At 36.7% G+C, this 20,437-nt stretch overlaps 2 protein-coding genes across 3 annotated transcripts; one reads left to right on the plus strand and one right to left on the minus strand.

Moving 5' to 3' along the window:
- Positions 1 to 2,093: 2,093 nt before the first annotated feature.
- Positions 2,094 to 11,744, plus strand: LOC132187360 (elongator complex protein 2). 2 transcript variants are annotated; one of them, XM_059601654.1, is made up of 10 exons: positions 2,094 to 2,315; positions 2,434 to 2,521; positions 3,662 to 3,747; positions 3,992 to 4,148; positions 6,066 to 6,226; positions 6,336 to 7,013; positions 8,377 to 8,698; positions 9,865 to 10,082; positions 10,227 to 10,404; positions 11,175 to 11,744. In XM_059601654.1, exons 1-10 carry the CDS (start codon positions 2,175 to 2,177, stop codon positions 11,663 to 11,665), a joined length of 2,520 nt encoding a protein of 839 aa, XP_059457637.1. In that variant the 5' UTR covers positions 2,094 to 2,174; the 3' UTR covers positions 11,666 to 11,744. The 2 variants fall into 2 exon arrangements, with proteins under 2 accessions (XP_059457637.1, XP_059457645.1); XM_059601662.1 differs by having other exon boundaries at positions 3,995 to 4,148.
- Positions 11,745 to 14,190: 2,446 nt separating this feature from the next.
- LOC132189819 (protein PAL OF QUIRKY) lies at positions 14,191 to 16,914 on the minus strand. The gene is made up of 2 exons (XM_059604623.1): positions 15,579 to 16,914; positions 14,191 to 15,450 (listed from the first exon to the last, which is right to left on the minus strand). The coding sequence occupies exons 1-2, from the start codon at positions 16,784 to 16,786 to the stop codon at positions 14,499 to 14,501; spliced, it is 2,160 nt and encodes a 719-aa protein (XP_059460606.1). The 5' UTR covers positions 16,787 to 16,914; the 3' UTR covers positions 14,191 to 14,498.
- Positions 16,915 to 20,437: the final 3,523 nt, after the last annotated feature.

Consider the following 20,437-nt stretch of genomic DNA (forward strand, 5'->3'; position numbering starts at 1 on the left):
CTATATTGTCCATCAATTATTGTGCACGGTAACAATACTTCTATTTTTTTTTTCTTGGTTCTATATATATATTTTTTTTATTTCTTCAATATTTTATATGTTATACTTACTAGCTATCAAACGCCATTGATCTTAGTTGGTCGTTGTTACATGTCGTTGATTTTAGTACATGACTAATTAAATCCTACTTATAAAGTTACAATTGTGTTTATCTTACTAAAAAAATAAAATAGACTAGTCATATTATTTATCGAGAATGATATATTAACAAAACTTGAACATGAAATTTTGATTAATTTTTCATCTCAGAAAGCTAGAAAATTATTTTTGAATTTTTTTGGCCTTAGGCTACCCCTCATCATGCCTAGAATATTGGACAGAGTTTTTCTCTAAACTGGGTTGGAAAAACCTCCTCCAACTCGGTCTATAAAAATGACATATATCATTTGAATATGTAAGATGCATATGTTTTTTTTAATAGCAAGATAAAGTTGGAATAAACAATATTAAAAACTCATGTGCATCTCATATATTATTAAAAAAATGGACACATTTCATTTTTATAGATTAGGTTGGAGAAAGTTCCTCCAACCCAGTTTAGAAGAAAACTCTATCCTATTATCTTGGTCCAACCTTTTTTCCACTCTTTATAGACAAATATAGGATTAAAAATTTGTCCAGTGTAAAGTCCACATACTCCCCTTAAACTACCACCAAATTGATAATGTCTTCTCAAACTTTTAATTGTGACAATGTCCCCTCCAAAATACCAAAACATTGTCAATGTCCCCTCCAAGACTAGTAATAGGACAAAATGTCACTATAGATTTCTCAATAAGACAAAACTACCCTTATAAATTCAAAAAAAAAATTGATTTTTTTAAAAAACGAAAAATTGTAATTTAAAAATAATATTAAAAGAAATTTTTTAATTTTTTTAAACGGAAATTTTTATTTAAAAAAATATTTTTTTATTTAGTTAAAAAAACGAAAATTTTTATTTTATTAAACAAAAAAATTTATTTTTTTAAACGTAAATTTTTATTTAAAAAAATTATAAACAAAAATTAAAAAACGAAAATTTTCAATTTTTATTTAAAAAAAAAACCAAAAAATTTTTCAGTTTCTTTTCTTTTTATAAAATGGATTTTTTTTTTTAAAAAAATAAAAAATAAAAAATTGCCACCGTAATTTTGAAATACTGAATGGTCTAATTTTTTTGTTTGTTTGTTAGTTTTAGGTTTTTTCTAGAAGTTCTAGTATTTTGTTTTTATTTTATTGATGCAAGTAATTTTGTCATCGTAGAACATCAATAATTTTCATAGCTGTAATGGGAGTGTGACATCAGTCAGGTACAATCGGTTTTCAGGAAATGCATTACTATCAATCGAAATGTTGGCAGACAGTAGACTTCTCTCTTTTTCCTATATTTTATTTAATGCAACTATATATCCAGGCCAATTCAAGAGGAAGTAGAGAGAGTTGCTTATGAAGGTGCAAAAAGAAATTGTTGCAAAATCTAGTCTTTCAGTGTTGTACCAAAGGCCTGGATCAAATTCTCTATTTATCATGGATCAAGAGTTTAAGATATAATATTGTTATTTATCATTATATAAATAATATATCCAATAAGAAAAAAGAAAAAGAAAATAGTGTTGTATAGACACGAGAATAAAAAGATAGGGATGAGATGCATCCACAAGCTTTGTATTAGTGAATACTTCGAAGATTATGAGAAATGGCACATTATTTTATTAGCCAACATCCAATTCAGCATTTTAGATTGTTTTCTTACCTAACAATTGATTTAAAAGAATTTACAACTTACTAATATTAAGAGTTAGTACATGTAGTTTGCCTTAATATCAAATAAACCCTTCGTTTTAAAAAGTTTTGTAAATGGTATATTAGCATCAAATTAAATATTCACAATTCCTACTAATAAACTCATTGCTAGAGGGAAAATCTCTCTCTCTCTCTCTCTCTCTCTCTCTCTTTCACTCCTTTTGATTGGGCTATGAGAAGCCTTTACTGTTTCTTGAGGCCCAGGCCCAAGCACACTGTCGTCCTCTCTCCTTACTACCCTGAACTGAACCCCCCCTGTTGCCTGAAGCTTTTAACAGTTGTGGCTTCCCTCTGATAACCTCTCTCTATCGCTTTCCCTCTGATTCACCATGTCTATGAATGGTGGGGCTGAGGCGAGGAGAGTGTTTATAGGAGCAGGGTGCAACAGAGTAGTGAACAACGTGTCATGGGGCGCCTGTGATTTGGTGGCCTTTGGCGCCCAAAACGCCGTTGCTATATTCTGCCCCAAGGTTCGCCCTCGCCTTCCTTTCATTTATTTCACTTTTGACAAGCTGTATATATATATATAGTCAAACTGAGCTCTTTCTTTCTTTCTTCTTCTTCTTTTGTTAATTTTCGTTTTGGCAGAATGCCCAAATTTTGACAACTTTACCGGGTCACAGGGCCGCTGTAAACTGCACACAGTGGCTTCCAAGTAATAAGTTTGCATTTAAAGGTATGTTCTTATTCTGAACTAGACCAGTTAACACTTGTGGTCTTTCGAATGGTTGAGAAATGATAGAAAAATAATAGAAAGTAGATTTCACAACACACCCCCCCCCGCGGACAACAAAATCATTTTCTCAAGTGTGATCAATAAAATTGTCAAAAGCATGATCAATAAACTTGTCAAAAGCGTGATAGAATGTTACAATCCTAAGCGTTAAGGGTTTAATCAAATGTGTATCTAACAATCATAGGGCTTTTGCATCAATGGTTAAGCTCTTAACAATTTCCCAACAAAAATTGAAAAGGTAACAAATAGCTCACACTAGCATAAAGGCGCTTCCTATGTGATTCGAATCTGTGATGTGGTACTTACTCTAATACCAGTTGTCAACATCCTAACCATTGATCCAAAAGCCCTAGGGCGGTTGGATATTGGTTTGGTTAAACCCTTAATTCTTAGGATCGTAGCGTTCCACCACGTTTTTGAATTTGACCTCTATAGCAGTCCACTCTATCAGCATTGACCAATGATAGCCATTTCTTTTTTGGCGGCTTTACTCACCCATCAATATTTAATGGCTTAACACTATGTCCATACATAATACGAAGATATTTTAATCCTAGCTTATAGGCCGCATCCTCTATGACTGGAACCCGTGATGTGGTACTTAGTTTGATACTAGTTAGGCGTCAATTATTGCAAGTCGAGAGTCCTCCATTTGCAGTAGGAGGTAATCACAATTTTCCACTCTTCTACTGATAATTTCTCTCTTTCTTTATTCCATGAAACGCTACTCCCATTTAATATTATGCATAGTTGATGAAAACCAAAAACAAGACAACAGCTAAAACATGATAAACTCGTAATGTTAAAACAAAACCAAGTCTGGACAATTTTGTAAGAAACTAGTGATCTTCTGGTGTTTCCCGGAATCTTAGTTCTCCAAGTATTTGGGGTTGGGTTTGTGTAGTCTCTTCGACTTGTGTTTACATAGTTCATCAGAAACCCAAAGGAACTATTCAAAGCTACCAAAAAGAGGGTGTAGCTTCAACAAAAGATTTTGTTGTTTTCAGACAGACTGATATGTAGGAGCATTATGTTTTTAAATTATACAATATATTAATGAGCTTTGTTGTTTTCCTACAGCTGAACAGTTGGAGAGGCACTATCTACTCTCAGGAGATGCTGATGGTGCCATTATTTTGTGGGAACTATCTCTCATTGACAGAAAGGTAATTACTTGTGCATGTGAGTAATTGGTGAATTCTTTTTGTATTTGGTTTCTTGGCAGGATTGCTATTCATGTACTAGCTCATTTATCATATTGCCAAATATCACTTTTGGAATGTAATACTCCACATGTACCATGATTTCTTAATATATTCTGTATGATTCATTTCCTATGTTAAACATATTTATATTTCCTTTAAAAAAAAAAAAATTAAACATCAATTAATTAATTAAATTGTATTGTAGCAGTGGAGGCATGTGCTACAAATACCACAATCACACAAGAAGGGTGTCACATGCATTACTGGAATTATGGTTTCTCAAAATGAGGCAATCTTTGCATCTACTTCTTCAGATGGTGCAGTCTATGTATGGGAACTGTTGTTTCCATCTACTCCTGGAGGTTAGTCATAAATTCCTGGAATAAATTAAACCTGTTTTACTGCCATACATATTGATGTTATCCTTGTACATAGTATGCATGTCACTTACGTTTGCTATAGAAAAATATGAATGCCATTTTTCTTTATATGCTTTATTTATATGATGGTAATCTCTTTCTTCCAAAAACTTAATCTTGTTTCTTCAGTAGTCAGATTTCATTTTTGGTACTAGAGTTGATTCTTATTTAGTTCTATACTTTATAATGGATTTGAATAGGATGATTCTGGACTCTTTAGATAATCTTTTGCTTCTTAGATAGTCTGCATTTCCCTGCCAAACTGTATCTTCTTTCTGTGTAAAGTAAGGTGAATAGCCATGAGGGCATCAATGCTTTGGAAATGTTATGCTATTAGCTTCATAATACATTCTCTAAAAGTGCAAACCATTGGCTTATGAATAGATTGGCCATTGATGGAATACTTGCTGATTTGCAGACCCATGGAACCCAAATGAATGGTTCGTGCTTATGACTTTGTGAGTTGTTTCTTGTGATTTGAAGTGATCCATCTAAGTTGTGACATTTCTCTAGACTCAATCCATGTATGTTGCAAAGAAATTAATTGACAGTTCACTAGTACCATATCAAGATTTTTCATTATGTTCTTAGATGTCATGTGATAGACCTTGAGGAAGAATTAGACTTGCGGTGGATATGGAGGGCTCTGTTTTGATCGCAGGGGCAAACATAGGAGCTTGTGGAGAAGTTAAAGATGAAGTAGGTTCATGCTTAGGTGTCATGCAATGTGTTAGTGAAGATACGTAAGTGCATGTGTAAGGGGTGGCAACGTGTAAGTGATAACTGTTAGTGGGAGTGCGTGGTAGTGTTATATTAGAAGGCATGTGTTTGGGGTTCAGCAGGCAAGTCATGTTAACTCAATTTGTACATGGTTTCTCTCCCACCCGAAGTGGAGATTTCTTTTCTTAGTAGTATTCCAATTCCTTAAGTAGCTCATTTAGTATGGGATTCATCAGTGGTATCAAAGCCATGACACCAATAGGGAACAAATTGAAAAGCTGGAATCTGATGTGTATGAGATGCATGAGGGTCTAAGCCAAATGGAGGTGGAGGTCAACTGTTCTACCGCAAAGCTGCAATGCATGGAGGATATGCAGGAGATCTTGGAGACGCTGTCAGCATCATGGACGCCTACCGGGAGATTGCATACCCAGTACTTGGATTGCGAGGTTCTTTCCAGAACCATCTGGGATTATGAAGGAAGTGATAGACTGGCGGTAAATCCTTGGTATGTGAAGATGGAGTTTCTCCCTGTTCAAGGAGGAAGATCATATTGGGTGGCTCAGTTTTTCGCTTATCAGGACTTTTTGCTTTGATACCATATTAAACCACTACTTATTCTAAAGGCTTAAGCTGATAGGAAATTGGTAAACTTAATCCATTATTATAGCCAGAATAATGCTGAAATAAACTTATTTTTGAAAATCTGATTTGATAGGAAATGTTTGAGCTCATTTTTTTTATCCTAATTGATCAAAATTTAAAGCAATAGTGTCAGGCTTAATTTAGGATGTGGTTAGCTAATTAAATAATAGTACCCACTTTTTTCAAAGGGAGACAGAGCTTATTTTGCCTATCTTTTCTTAATTTGATTGACATGTTGCATTTTTCTCTTAGTTGATGATCTTTATCTTACATTGGATTCTTTATAATGTTTTACATCTCTTATTATTTAAATGTGGTTATGTTCAAAATGGATTTCCAACATGTCTTGTTGTTTGAAAATAATTTATATTGGCATTTATCTGGTCTGTGTACACTGTTTATTCTAAGCCGCTTGTTTGCTTTCCTCTTATTCTGAAGCAACATGAAAAATTTTGTTTCAAAATATTAATAAAAAACTTTTCGTTGTTGATTTAGGTGACTGTAAATTGGTTTGTCTGGAATCTCTCTTTGTTGGTTCAAAACCTATGGTAGCACTTTCCTTAGCAGAATTACCTGGAAATACTGGGCATATAGTACTAGCCATGGGAGGATTGGATAATAAGATTCATCTTTACTGTGGGGAGAGGACAGGAAAGGTATCTAGACTCTGACTTTTCAATCTTACCTTGAAGTTCCTATGTAGCATTCATTGTGGCTGTAACTTGTCATGGGATTTTTTTTGTTTTTTGTTACGTATGCCCCCAGTTTCTTCGTGCATGTGAATTAAAAGGGCATACAGATTGGATCCGAAGTCTGGACTTCTCATTGCCTATATGCACCAATGGTGACGCAAATAGTATTCTACTAGTTAGTTCATCTCAGGACAAAGGCATACGCATATGGAAGCTGGCTCTACAGAGTTCTCCTTGCAGCATTCAGGGTGCATATAAGAAAGAAGAAATAAGCCTAGCATCTTATATTGAAGGCCCTGTGCTTGTAGCTGGCTCATCCTCTTATCAAATATCTTTGGAATCTCTTCTAATTGGCCATGAAGATTGGGTATATTCAGTGGAGTGGCAACCCCCTTCAAGTGCATCTGTAGAAGGAATTGACTTCTATCAACCTCAAAGCATCTTATCTGCATCTATGGACAAGACCATGATGATCTGGCAACCTGAAAAGACTTCTGGTATCTGGATGAATGTGGTTACTGTTGGAGAATTAAGCCATTGTGCTTTAGGGTTTTATGGTGGCCACTGGAGCCCAAACGGGAATTCAATTTTAGCACATGGATATGGTGGATCCTTCCATCTCTGGAAAAATGTTGGTGTGGATCTAGATAATTGGCAACCACAAAAGGTTCCCTCTGGGCATTTTGCAGCAGTGGCAGATATTGCGTGGGCAAGATCTGGTGAATACATACTGTCTGTCAGCCATGACCAGGTAATATATTGCAGATAGGACAGAAAAACTTTCATGAACTTTTCATTATTTCTCAAAAATGTTTTGACTACAGTTTTTAATTCTTATTGCTGTTACTTGGTGCATTTTGGCTTTATCAGAGAATTTATGACCAGTTTCCTACATTTCTTACCTGACTCTTGTAAATTTCTTTAGATAGTGGCAAGTGTTTGGAAATTTATCTTATGCCGACTACTAGCAAGTAAAATAAACTCATACGGTTTCAAAGTGGACTGTATGGCATTTAGGAAAGTGTTTAATCAGCATTAAATTGCATTTTGAACTGAAATTGTCTCCAAGTGGTCTATGACTAACAATGCAAATCACACAAGGTAGGTGGACATTGTGTGTCAGTGATCTGAACAGTGCCATTTAAGTTTGTAGCATTTAGCAATGATAAAATCCCCAGGCTGCCAAGCCCAAGTGTGGGGGTTTGAATCTTGAGAGTGGTCAATTTATGCAAAAAAAAAAAAAAAATGTTGAAAGATAGGACCATATCCAAGTAACCACCCTCACGGAGTAATGACTCTTTTTCGGTTAGAAATATATTGGCGCCTGGCCTGGTATGTGATATTGATGACTTACCAAGGGTGTACATTGTATTTAGTATTATATTTTTTTTGATTGAGTAAATAAACTGAAAATCAATTAAATGAAGCTTGTCTTGATGAAACAATTTTTATTCCGACAACTTCAGTGTGTGCTCATATAAGTACTTTAGATTGAACTTCTAGAGTGCGTTTAATTTTGGGAAAAATTATGTGGAACCACTTCCTATGGGAATTTTGATGGTAGAGATTTTGAAGGAACTCATAATTATGCTCTGACATAATTTTTTTGAGTAGTTCCATTGTTTTTTTTCCCCCTAAAGTTTCTTCTTAAAATCTGCTTAAAAGATTTAGGAGTAAATTATAGGAGTGTGGTCCTTCCTGCCTTAGAGCATAATTCATCTCGACATTTGGGAATGGAATTAAAGTTCTAAGTCAGTGGAAGGCCTACTAAAACAAGCTCTATGCATAGGAGATCTTTTCTTAATGACAAGACAAGTCAGGGTAATACTGAAAGTTTTAGGCTTTAGTTTTAAACTAAAGGAGGATTTTTACCATCTTAAAATGATACTTCTTCAAGTGAATTGTCACTTTTTCTCTTTTAAGTTTTCATATTGATACGGGATCTGTGATAAGGTTGAAAGAGGAAAACAAAGTCTACTGAAACACTTATTTTCTTACAAATTTTAGTTGAATAGGCAAAATGAAGCGATAGATCAACATTATTTTTCATGCATTCATTTGTATTATTCTCTTATTATAGATGTTATTGATATCACAATTTTAAAAATGTGCAGACAACTCGAATATTTGCTTCATGGCAAAATGAAGCTTCTCTTAGAGATGGGGACTCTTGGCATGAAATTGCTCGCCCTCAGGTTCATGGTCATGATATGAATTGTGTGACCATTATCCAAGGAAAGGGGAACCATCGTTTTGTTAGTGGAGCTGATGAGAAAGTTGCCAGAGTATTTGAAGCTCCTTTGTCTTTTTTAAAGACATTGAACTATGCCACTTCACAAAATTCTAGTTTTCCTGAAGACCTTCAAGTGGATGTTCAGATTTTGGGTGCAAATATGTCTGCTCTTGGCCTATCGCAGAAACCTATCTATGTTCAGGGTGACTCTCTCTCTCTCAATCAAAATCTTATAGATAATTCTTGGGATTTTGACTTCAATTACCCCATTTCTGTAGTTTTACGGATTTTGGTTCTTTCTATGATTTTATCTTCATGTTCGTTTTGTGTATCACTGGGAGGAGTAGGGGATTCTCCATTAAGGAAGGAGGTTTGTGTACAGGGAATTTAGATATGCATTTGGACTTTGATGTTGCCACAGAAATTAAGAGCCTGTGTTTGGATAGTCTATTTAAAAGATATAAATAGATAAATCTCACCACAACTCACCACTTAGGCTGCGGACCACGCTTCATGAAGTAAAAGTCACTAGTTCGAATATCTCATTCTCCCTCTCCTTAGGGCTAATTACTTACATAAAAAAATAAAAAATAATAAAAAAAAAGACAGCTCACCTCTTAGGGACTGGCTCAAGTGGTATATTGTAAGTGGTGGAGTGAGATTGGAGTAGTAGGTCTTAGATCAAATCTTGCCACAAAAAAAAAAAAGAAAAAAGAGAAGAAAAAAAATCTCACAAGAGCTCAGTTGAATTATAGAATAACTGCAACCTTGATACTCGAGTGTGCAGAGAGATAATTATTGACCCATCTTATCCTTATCTTGGTTTACTTTATACTTCGTACCGGCATAATTTTTAACTTTCTGAAGCCTTCTTAGCCTTCCCCTTCATTTGGTAGCCTGCAGCAAGTGTTTTGATTTATCACACCAACTTGCTTAAGACATCCATGTTTGTAAGCATAAGCCTCAGGGCATGTTTGGTCTAATGGTTCTTTCTGCTCAATATTTAACCAAATCTTGATGCGTGGCAATGAAATCATACTCTCCAGAGAGATGAAATCTTTCCAACTGAAATATTTAGTGTAGAAAATGTTGATACTTATTTTGGAGTTCACACTAGTGAACCATTTACATACATTGTCCATCTCACCCTTAAGTGTTGGATCCACACCCAAAGGTAACAGAGAAATTGATCTTATCATTTAATATAATTCTTTGTTATTTTTAGTGGTGAAAGCTGTCGTGTTTCCTTTGTATGTGAAAATCTAAGCTTTCAGTTAATTGTAGTTTGGATTTTTTTCTTTTTTAAAATGAATCGGTGCTGATAATTTGTTAGATTAAAAATAAATTTAATGGGCCATTTTATATGCAGCCACACATGAGACCCCAGACAGAAATGGGAATGATGGTCTCGACACCCTTGAAACCATTCCTGATGCGGTTCCTACTGTGTTGACTGAACCCCCAATTGAAGATCAACTGGCTTGGCATACACTCTGGCCAGAATCACACAAACTTTATGGTCATGGGAATGAGTTGTTTTCTTTATGCTGTGATCACAAGGGAACGCTTGTCGCTTCGTCATGCAAGGTATAGTGTCATTGTAACTGTGTTGCTATTACATATCTTAGTTTTGGAAGTGCATTTTCAAAATAGAACTTGGTAATATGAGTGCTATACTCGGGTTTTATTTTATGTTAGTAATTATTGCTCATACATATTATTTCCTTGCAGGCCCAGTCAGCCGCTGCAGCAGAAATATGGCTATGGCAAGTGGGTTCATGGAAGGCAGTTGGTCATTTGCAGTCTCACAGCTTAACTGTGACACAGATGGAATTTTCCCACGATGACAGCATGCTATTGGCTGTGTCAAGGGATCGTCAATTCTCTGTTTTCACGCTCAAAAGAACAGGTACCCCTAAACCCTTGCTATTTCATGTGATATTTCTCTTATAATATGGTTGCTGCTTTCTTTTTGGTAAGCTCTTCACATTTAGCACATTGGACTTGGAGGGTTACATTTTCACTAGTAAGGCTTTGACAAGTAAACAACGAATCTTATCTTTAATTTTAAAATTTAACAAGACAAGATATGATGCCTGGAAGGCTTGGATTGCATGCTGTGTCCACTTGTGGACGAGATCCTGAGTAAGATAATACATATGGGTTTCTTTATTTCAAATTCTGTAGTTAATACAGACAGAGAGATCTACAGAAAAAGTGGAAAGAGAATGAAAATTTCTGTACAATCATCATTTTTTGTTTGTTGCTTCTGATACACCTCATTAAGGCGGATTATGTCACAACCAGTTCAGGAAGCACCACCAATACTCCATCACTCCCAATACTTTTTGGCATTCTATGCGTGCTGCCACCTCTCATCCTCTTTGGACATATGCATCTTAGTAATTTTCTTCTGGTTGTTTGTATATTACATTTACCATCAACTCCTCTGGTTCTCCTAGCAACCATAAATATTTTAAGTTAATGTTCTTTCCTTTTCTTTTGACTCGTCATGGGGCATTAAATAAAAGAGGGACAAATGGAACATTCTTTGGAAGTGGAAGTAAAAAAAAAGGAACTGTTGATTTGCAATCAGTCAGCTTTGCCCTTTCTGATTTGATAGTTATGGAATTTTACAACAGTTCCTGATCACATGGTTTATTTGACATGACTGTTTAGGCATCGATGAAGTTAGCTACCAGCTCTTAGCAAGGCAGGAGGCACACAAAAGAATTATCTGGTCATGCGCTTGGAACCCAAATGGTCATGAATTTGCTACAGGTTCACGGGACAAGACAGTAAAGATCTGGGCTGTTGATCAGGGATCTTCTGTTAAGCAGCTTATTACTTTGCCGCTATTCAATACTAGTGTCACAGCATTATCTTGGGTTGGTCTTGGTCACCAGAGAAACAACGGGCTCCTTGCAGTTGGAATGGAAAGTGGACTCATTGAACTTTGGAGTCTGTCTGTCATAAGAACAGATGATTGTAGCTTTGCAGCAGCAGGCGTAGCTGCCACTGTTGCTGTACGATTCGATCCATTTACGTGTCACGTCTCTGCCGTAAACCGTTTAGCGTGGAAAAATCCCGAGAGTGAAGATAGCAGGAACATCCAGCTTGCTTCTTGTGGAGCCGATCATTGTGTGAGAGTGTTTGAGGTAAAATGTTGACTAGTAGGATATCTGCTTTTGAATCTATAGACATTATTTTCCAACCCTCAGACTAATGGCTAATTCTCAATTTTCATAATTCAAAGCTGCTTGATCTATATCACTCAATTTTGTTGAAGCACCCACAAAATAATGGCACTTTGGTCTATTTCTACCACAGTTTCTACGACACTTTCTTTTCAATTATGGCGTGATCCTTGTCCTTTTGTACATGGGCTAGAGCTACACGTAAGTCTTAATTGTTTGGTCGAGTGGGCTGCTTGTCACAGATAACGACATGTTCCCTGTTCCCCGTCGGACTCGGCGAGGCAGTGGCGTGGAGCAGAGTCAGCATCTGACTCTCCCTCCAACTATAAGACAAGGGGCTGATTTGCTTGATGCTTGGAGTTGGAGCGGAGGCGGCAGCTTTAGTGCACAGCGACAGCTAAAGTTGCTCAACCTGTCAACCACGTGGTTGCCGAATCACATCCACGAACGAAACACCCCCTGCTCTTTCCCCTCCACAAAACTAAACTCAAACCTCGTACTTGCGCTTATGCATAATTTAAACTAATTAATCCATTCTTTACATAATAAATCACAGAATCTATGACTACTGTCAGTTTGTATAAACTACATGTGAGAGAGCATTCGGGTCCTATTTTGTTATGGTATTTGCATTGACAACTTTATTACGAGGGATTTTAATTTTTATTATATTAAAATTTCAATTTTCAAGAAAGGACATGTGTCTCCGTCGATATAAATCAATTTCTTTTTGACTGGATATATGAATCAGATTCGATATTACGTACGACATTTTGTGGACCAGTGCTTAAATCTTTTCTCTAAAAAGTTGTCATTGAAGAGGGGCACATGGCGTGCAATTGGGCTACAATTACAAAGAAAAATTCGAAATGAGAAAATAAAATGGTGAACATTGATGTTAAGTACCTAACCTCTGATCTTGATTTTAAGTTAGATAGAGGATGACAGTTGGATTATAACAGTTGAGGTGAGAGTCAAGCATTTTCATAAGCCAAAGGTTATTTTGGCTATTCATGTTACAAAAATTCACAAAAAAGTAAAAATATCTCTATCCAACTAACCATTTTAGAGCATTTCCAATGGAAGAGCTAAATGTTACTTTTATCTAAAATGGCTTTTCAAATGTTTAAAAAACTCCTACATTGAATTAGCCAAAAAAAAATATAAAATAGATATTTGATTGGAAGAGCTAAAAAAAAAGAGCTAAATGTAGCAGCACTTTTTAAGTGAGCTATTTTATTTTTCATTATTTCTCACCTATTTTCTCTTTTTCCAAAATCTTTTCTTACTTTTTCTCTACATGTTCTCTTTTTCTAAAAACTTTTTCTATTTTTCCTCACATGTTCTATTTTTTAAAAAACTTTTATTGCTTTTAATAGAATAGATAGAAATATAGCTAATCGGATATAGAGACATTTAAAAATGGCTTAGCTAAACTAAATAAAAGTGAGTTTTGAGAAGTCATTTTACATAAAAATATAGCTTCTCCATTGAGAATGCTCTTAAAAAAGAAAAAAAAAATGACTAGCCGTGCTCAATAATCAACAGACCAAAAAAACACTTATATTTTATTGGTCCACACTTTCTCTGCATATTTTATTGCAATTTTTCTCTCTTTTGTTCTCTCCATTTTATTTTATTTTTTTCAATTCTCTTTCGTTGAATAATGTGATTGTTGGAAAGAGAATAAAAAAGAATATTTAAATAGAATAATAAAAATTGATAGCTTAAATAAAGGGTGAAATAGATAACCATGGACAAGGCATCAGAATCAGCAATTGTTCTTTTGGCAAACGTGATTCGCAAAAGGAGGATGAAGTTTGACTAACCACCAGAGAAAAAAAGGAAATAACAAAACTGGTAGTGGTTGTTATTGTGTCCATGAGAATTCAGATGCAATCAAGAAAGGGGCAATATTAGCTAAATATATGAATACGAGGACTATATACATTAACCATAACTTGATTTATTTAATTCAATTGGTCAGACCTATTAACTTTAACCCGCTAATTTTGTATTGAGTTTATGCAGAATTTGCCAGTTGTGTCAAAAATTGCTAACCCTAAATATTGTGTCAATGCATAAGTATAAAATTATATTAGATTAATCCTAACTCGACCATTTACTTACACAAGTCAAACCCTTCGACCTTAAAGTTAGATTCGTGCACGTTTGGAAAATGGTCATACCTACGTACTAACTAGCAATGAAATCTGATTTCATTTGAGGTAGCAGCAAGAATAAGCACAAGGTCTAAATAATGGTGTCTACTGAATCTATATAAGATAAATGTCAATGATGAGCAGGAAGTAATTGTACCAGATTGTGGGGGCTTAGGTAGAACAGATGGCAAAAGGAACTATTGTGGCCAAACAAATCTTAAAACTAATTAAGATCATATACAATGATACACGCAACCAACAAGATTGATCTCTCTTCTTTATCTTTCCCTAGAAGAAAAGTTGGGCGTGCACATCAAGAACCCTGAATCACAAACCTGAAGTAGACATATACTTGTTGCCTATATACCATTTATTCTCTTAACGATATATATGAACTGCACAAGCACACCATACATGAGTTCGAGCTTTTACAGTATAGTCTCAGACCACTTCCATTTCCTATGACAGTGACAACAATATGGCATACAATAAAGATAGAAGACGGGTCAAAATCCTTATTATCTATCACAAATTACATATCACAAACCAATAACAGGACAGACGCTAAAACAGAAACTCCAGAGACAAACCAAACCCATTCCTTCAAAATTGTTTCTTCTCCCTGAAAGGATTTATAATGGCTGTCAAGTTCTCATCTGCTGCTTGATGTTGTCAGTGGGAAGCTGAGCAGAAGCTTCCGGCAACACTACAGCAGAGGCTGCTGTCATGGTCTGGTATTGAGAAGGCATTGTTGGTGCTAGAGGCTGAGTATAGTATATCTGGGCATGAGCAGGATCGGCATATTCATAAGCATACTGCTGAGCAGTAGCAGCTGAAGTAGGGGCCATGGACTGTGATGGGTGATGCATCTGGGAGTAACCAACATATTGCTGCTGATGATGAGTAGAAGGAACTTGAACTAGTTGGGGAGCACCTGTGGTTGCTGTTCTGTATACACCTGCAGACATTTCGTGCTTGGCAATAGGGGCATTCCTTATGGGGTTGTAAGCCGCTGGAGGAGGGACCATTGCAGGATTGGGGGGTGTTTGGGAGCGGCTAGAAGGACCACCGGAGGCAGCTTCATTCATATTAGATTGCTGCACCGACAAGCTGTAACCTTGAGCCTGCCTTGCAGGCATATAGTACACCGGGTACTGCTGCTCAAGTGGATTATGCTGGGGATGATGGTGCTGTTGTTGGGAAGGATATACAGGGTAGTATGCCGAGAGTGGCAGAGCACCAGTGGGAGGGTGGTGGATATAATGTGTACCATGCATGAATTGCTGTTGCTGCTGCTGCTGCTGTTGCTGTTGCTGTTGTGTTTGTTGTAGGTGTTGCTGTTGTGTTTGTTGTAGGTGTTGCTGTTGAGTTTGTTGTAGGTGTTGCTGGTGTTGATCAAATTGAGGTTGCAATACATAACCAGAATCCTGAACCTGTGGTTGCATCTGGACCCGGGTGTTGGGGTCAGAGACATTAACTTTTGGATCAACAGGGTTGTTAGGAACCCTTGTGGTTCCAGAGGGGATTTGAAAAACTGGGTCTGGTTGATAACTTACAGGTTTTGTGCGAGACAATGGATTGGTAATACTACTATCACTGTGGAATTAAAACAAACACCAAATACCCAATTCAGAATTTGATCATTCCTCCACAATGAAAAAAAAAGAAAAGAAAAGTCCAATCAAATTACAGAAATTTGGAAGTAATATGGATCAAAAGAGTACCTTGAAACTGAATCTGGGGAATGCAAATCAAAACCACCACTTGACTTCGGTTGGGACAGTGGAGGCTGAGTCTGAGGTTGTGATTGTGGCTGAGGCTGAGCAGCCGGTTGTACTCTCCGATACCCAACCGGCACGCCGTGGTCCGATCTTTCATCATCCGAAAACACCCGATTTGGGTACTCACCGGCGACCACCGCAGAGCTCACCGGCATAGCTATATTCACCGGCATCGGAGGCGGCGATGAAATCATAACAAAAGCCTCATCTTGCTTCGGTCCAGACCCAACACTCATCTGAGCAAACTGCTCTTCTATCCCCACCTTTTGATCCTGCACCCTAACCCCACCACCAGCACCATCCTCCACGTGGACCCGAATCGGAGGCAAGTTTGCCAGCGAAGGCGACGAAGAAGTGGACCCGAACGACGACGTCGTCTCAAGCATAGGCGAATCGGGCACAGAGTGAACATCCTGACCCTGCTTCACGTTCTTACCATTCCCAAACGATCCCGGCTGCGCAGCCTCCACGTCTCTCGTACCACCTGACTCCAGATTATTCACACCCACGCCGTCATCGTCCAGACCCAACAAGCAATTGACCGAGGCCGGGTCCGAGAACCCTCTGTTGAGCAAACCGGCGGCGTTGAGAGCGTTCAAGAACCAGTCCTCTGACTTGGCGGAGCTGTCGAGAATCGGGCCGATGGACTGCGAGGAATCAGGTTTGATAGGAAATAGGAAGAGGCGGAGGCGAGAGGACTTGCCAGAATTGGAAGAGGAGGTGCGGTCGTACTCATCGATCATGTTGTCGAGGTCCTCGTCGGTGGTGACGGAGATGAGCGAGTCGAGGTCCTCGTTGGGGAGCTGGTACTTGAGCGTGAAAGGGCGATTGTTAAGGAGGGTCTTGGCGAGACGGGATGAGAGGTCGGCGAGAGAGGTGTGGCGTTCGACGACCACCATGCGTGTGTCGCCACCGACGTAGCAAAGAGACTTGTCGTGGGGGCGAGGGACGATGTGGCCGCCGTAGCTGCACATGAGGCGGAGCTTGGCGTTACTTGGAAGAGGTTCGTCCCACGAGTCGGTGTTGCGGGAGCGGGGGGAGGAGTCTACGGAGTCCGGGTAGGACATGTGTGGGGATACGGTGGTTGTGTTGTTGTTGGTGGCGGACAGTGGCGGAGCCTGTGGAAGCTGAGGTGGTGGTGGTGGCTCCATTGGGTGAGGTGGGGTGGGTAGGTGGGTCTGGTGGCGGAGAGAGAGAGAGAGAGACAGAGAGAGAGGAAAAGAGGGGGGGGTGGTGTAGTGGGAGTTGATGCTCTTTATAGTTACTCCACACCTGGTCTTCTCCAGCTGTTCGTTTATGCTTCTCTCATCGCTTTTGTGGTAATTCTTGTTTTGTTAATGGTTCTAGCTTTTACGTTAGGCCTGTTTGGATTATTTTTTTCTATTTTTTTAATGATTATTTTGTTACCTCTTATGGGGAGGAGTGGTGGGGGGTTAACAGGAGAGAGCTTGTGGTTATACTGTAGAGATTAGAGAAGAGAGAAAGAAAAGGGACCAATTTGATACTGAAAACCTGCCGGTACGGTCTCATATGGGTTTGACAGCTAGTTTACTGATTGGCTCCAGTTGTGCGTGTGCGTGGGGAGGATGTGGCAATCAGGTGGACCGAGGAGCAGGGTAATCATCATATTCTGTTGAATCCTATACAACTGGATCATCCACTACTTTTACTTTTACTTGTGATGGTGAATGTGAAATTACCCTAATATTTTACCTCCAAAATTTATTCTACTTGGAACCCTTGGAATCTTTCTTAGGCAGTCCATTTGGACTACTAAAGTACAATTCAATTTTTCACCTCAAAATACTTAATCTAATTGATTAAATTGATTATCTTGTTGCAAACGTTCCAATTATCTCGTCAGCAGAAAGACTAATTTTAATTGGCTAAGCTTCCTTTTCTTTTCTTTTTTTTTTGAGCAATACAAAGGAAAAACAAGAACAAAAAAAAAAAAACAGAAAATACATGTGGGGGGTTACAAGCGATAGGGCCAAAACACTCGAGAGACGCAGCCTATTTCGGAGCAACATGTGTCATTGTGTAGGCTGATCTATGCACTTAGCTTGCTTCCCAGCTAAGGAAAAGAACCAAGGACAGCTTCAATATCTCCGGGGGGGATATGTGCCAATCAAAAATGAGTCTAGGATTATAAATAGCCAATCAAAAATGGCTAAGCTTATGTTTGGTAAAGAGAAATAGCCAATCACGTGGAAAAACACACAATTTTAAAGGGTAAATTGCGATTTTAAAGGTCAAATCGTGATTTTGTCAAATGTTTAACTGCATTTTTAAAAATCACGTTTTCAAATTGTTTATTTTTAGATCTCGTTTTTTGAAATGGCAAACCCAAACCAACTAGAATGATCCATCTTTCCACAATTTTCCTTGCAAGTCTCCAAATTTTTTCTCTAACAACAACATTTTTAGGAAACATCAACTCGTAACTTTTTTACCATTTCAATAAAATGAGATATTTTAGCTACTAAAATGGTAAATAGCCCTAATAGGATTTCCTTCCTTTCAAATGAGAGGAGGAGAATTTATTCTAGATAAATGCTATATTTACTCTCAAGTATTATCTTTAAGTTCTTCTTCTCTAACCTAGTAGTGAAAATCACCATAGGATGAAAATAATAAATGATAGTACATGTAGCATTCAATGATGGTTTTTACTCAATGTCATAGAGTAAACATTTTTTTTTTTTTTGTTTGACATGTTCACACAAGAGGGGAGAGTGGGGATTCAAACTAGCTAGTGACCACCGCTTCATAAGACGTGATTTATAGCCGATTAAGCATTCAATGATGATTTTTACTCAACGTCAGAGAGTGAACATTTAAGAGTATGAGCAGCATTTCTTTTTATTTTATGGTCCATACTAAATTTTAGGGTTAATTATATTTGACCTTTCTAAAGTACCGTCCCACTCGCACTTACACTCTTAAACTATTAGTCATTGTAACTTACTCTCCTAAACTATCACTTTATTACGAGTAAGTCCCTGAGTCAAATTTAAGCGTTAAATATAGATTGAAATGTGTGCACGTGACACTTACCTATTTACTCTTCCACAAATGTCCACTCCATCATGTCAAAAGACAAAATCACCAAAACATATTGGTTTGATTTTTTTTTTATTAAAAAAAAATAATTAGTGTTAATATTTTGCACATATTTTTTTCATATTATTTTATAAATCAACTATTAAATTTGTGAACTTACGTAGACCCTACATAAGTCAATAGTGAACCCTACAAATCTAATGATTGATCTATTGAATTTGTAGAAGAATATGGGAGAAGTATGAGTAAATTATTGATACCAATTATTATTATTATTATTATTATTTTTTTAAAAAAAAGCTCCCTAAAATACCCTCATTTTAGAAATAGTAAATTATGAAAATGCTAGAATGTAATTAAAAATCACTAAGAGCATTCTCAATGAAGGAGCCATATTTTTATATAAAATGGCTTCTCAAAACTCACTTTTATCTAGTTTAGCTAAACTATTTTTAAATGTCTCTATATCTGATTAGCTATATTTTTATTTATTCTATTAAAATATTATTAAAAGTAAGAAAATTTTTGAGAAAAATAGCATATGTGAGAGGAAAAATGGAAAAAATTTTGGGAAAAAGAGAACATCCTGAGAAAAAGTAGGAAAATATTTGGGAAAAAAAAAAACAGTTGAGAGAAACAATGAAAAATAAAATAGCTCCCTTGAAAAATGTTGCTACATTTAGTTTTTTTTTTTAGCTCTTCGAATCAAATATCTATTTTACATTTTCTTTTGGCTAATCCAATGTAGGAGCTTTTTTAAACATTTGAAGATCTATTTTGAATAAAAGTAACATTTGGCTCTTCCATTGGGACAATCAAAGTTAAAGTAAAATGACAATACTACCCATACTTTTTATGAAGCTAACAAACTAAGTTACCCTATTTTAGCTAATGAGACATTTCCGTTACATTTAACGCTTAAATCTAACTCGAAGACCTACTTGTAATAAAGTTATACTTCAAGAGACCAAGTTGCAAAAAGCCATAGTTTAAAAGCGGGTTGGGATAGCGGATGTTTAACGTCATAAATTAGTTTTTTATTATAAGATCTGTTATGTTTTCGATTTTTTAACGTGTAATCTTTTAGTTTCTGCTATGATCTTGCAAAATTGTATGTTCTGTGATTGTAAGAGCTTTTATGCTCTTAACCACTATTAATGAAATCATATTGATTTTCTCTTTAAAAAAAAAAGAAAGTATAAATGCATATGAAATGATAGTTTAAGAAAGTAAAGTATAAATGGCGCCATAAATTTTATAGAAATATATAAATATATTATTATATCATTTAGAAAATAACATCATAAATGTATCTTATTAAATAAAACAAAATAAAATCTAAACAGTTATTATTCTTTACCGTAAATATCCAGGATCGTTCTAAATCCTCCTCATTAATATATATATATAAAATTGAAACAACCTTTTACTAACGCGTTTTGTTGAATAAAAAACCCACCTTTTTCTTTGTGGCCGAGAGAATCGAAAATGGCTTTCCTCTTACGGTTAGCCAAACGCAGTCTTAGCCGCAATTCTGGCTTAGTCCACCCACGGGTGATGTAATCATTACTCGCTTTATCAGATTAAAAAAATCAATCAGCGACGACGGGAAAGAAGCACCTGGCAGAAGATCTTGAACCACGCTCAACCAAACACCACGCGCTACACACTTGCTTCCACTGGAATCCCGTTGCAGGAAATCCCCGTCTCATTGGCGCGTGTTCCAAAGAGCGTGGAGC

This window comes from Corylus avellana, chromosome ca1 (assembly GCF_901000735.1).
Source record: "Corylus avellana chromosome ca1, CavTom2PMs-1.0".
NCBI classification, from domain to species: Eukaryota; Viridiplantae; Streptophyta; class Magnoliopsida; order Fagales; family Betulaceae; genus Corylus; species Corylus avellana.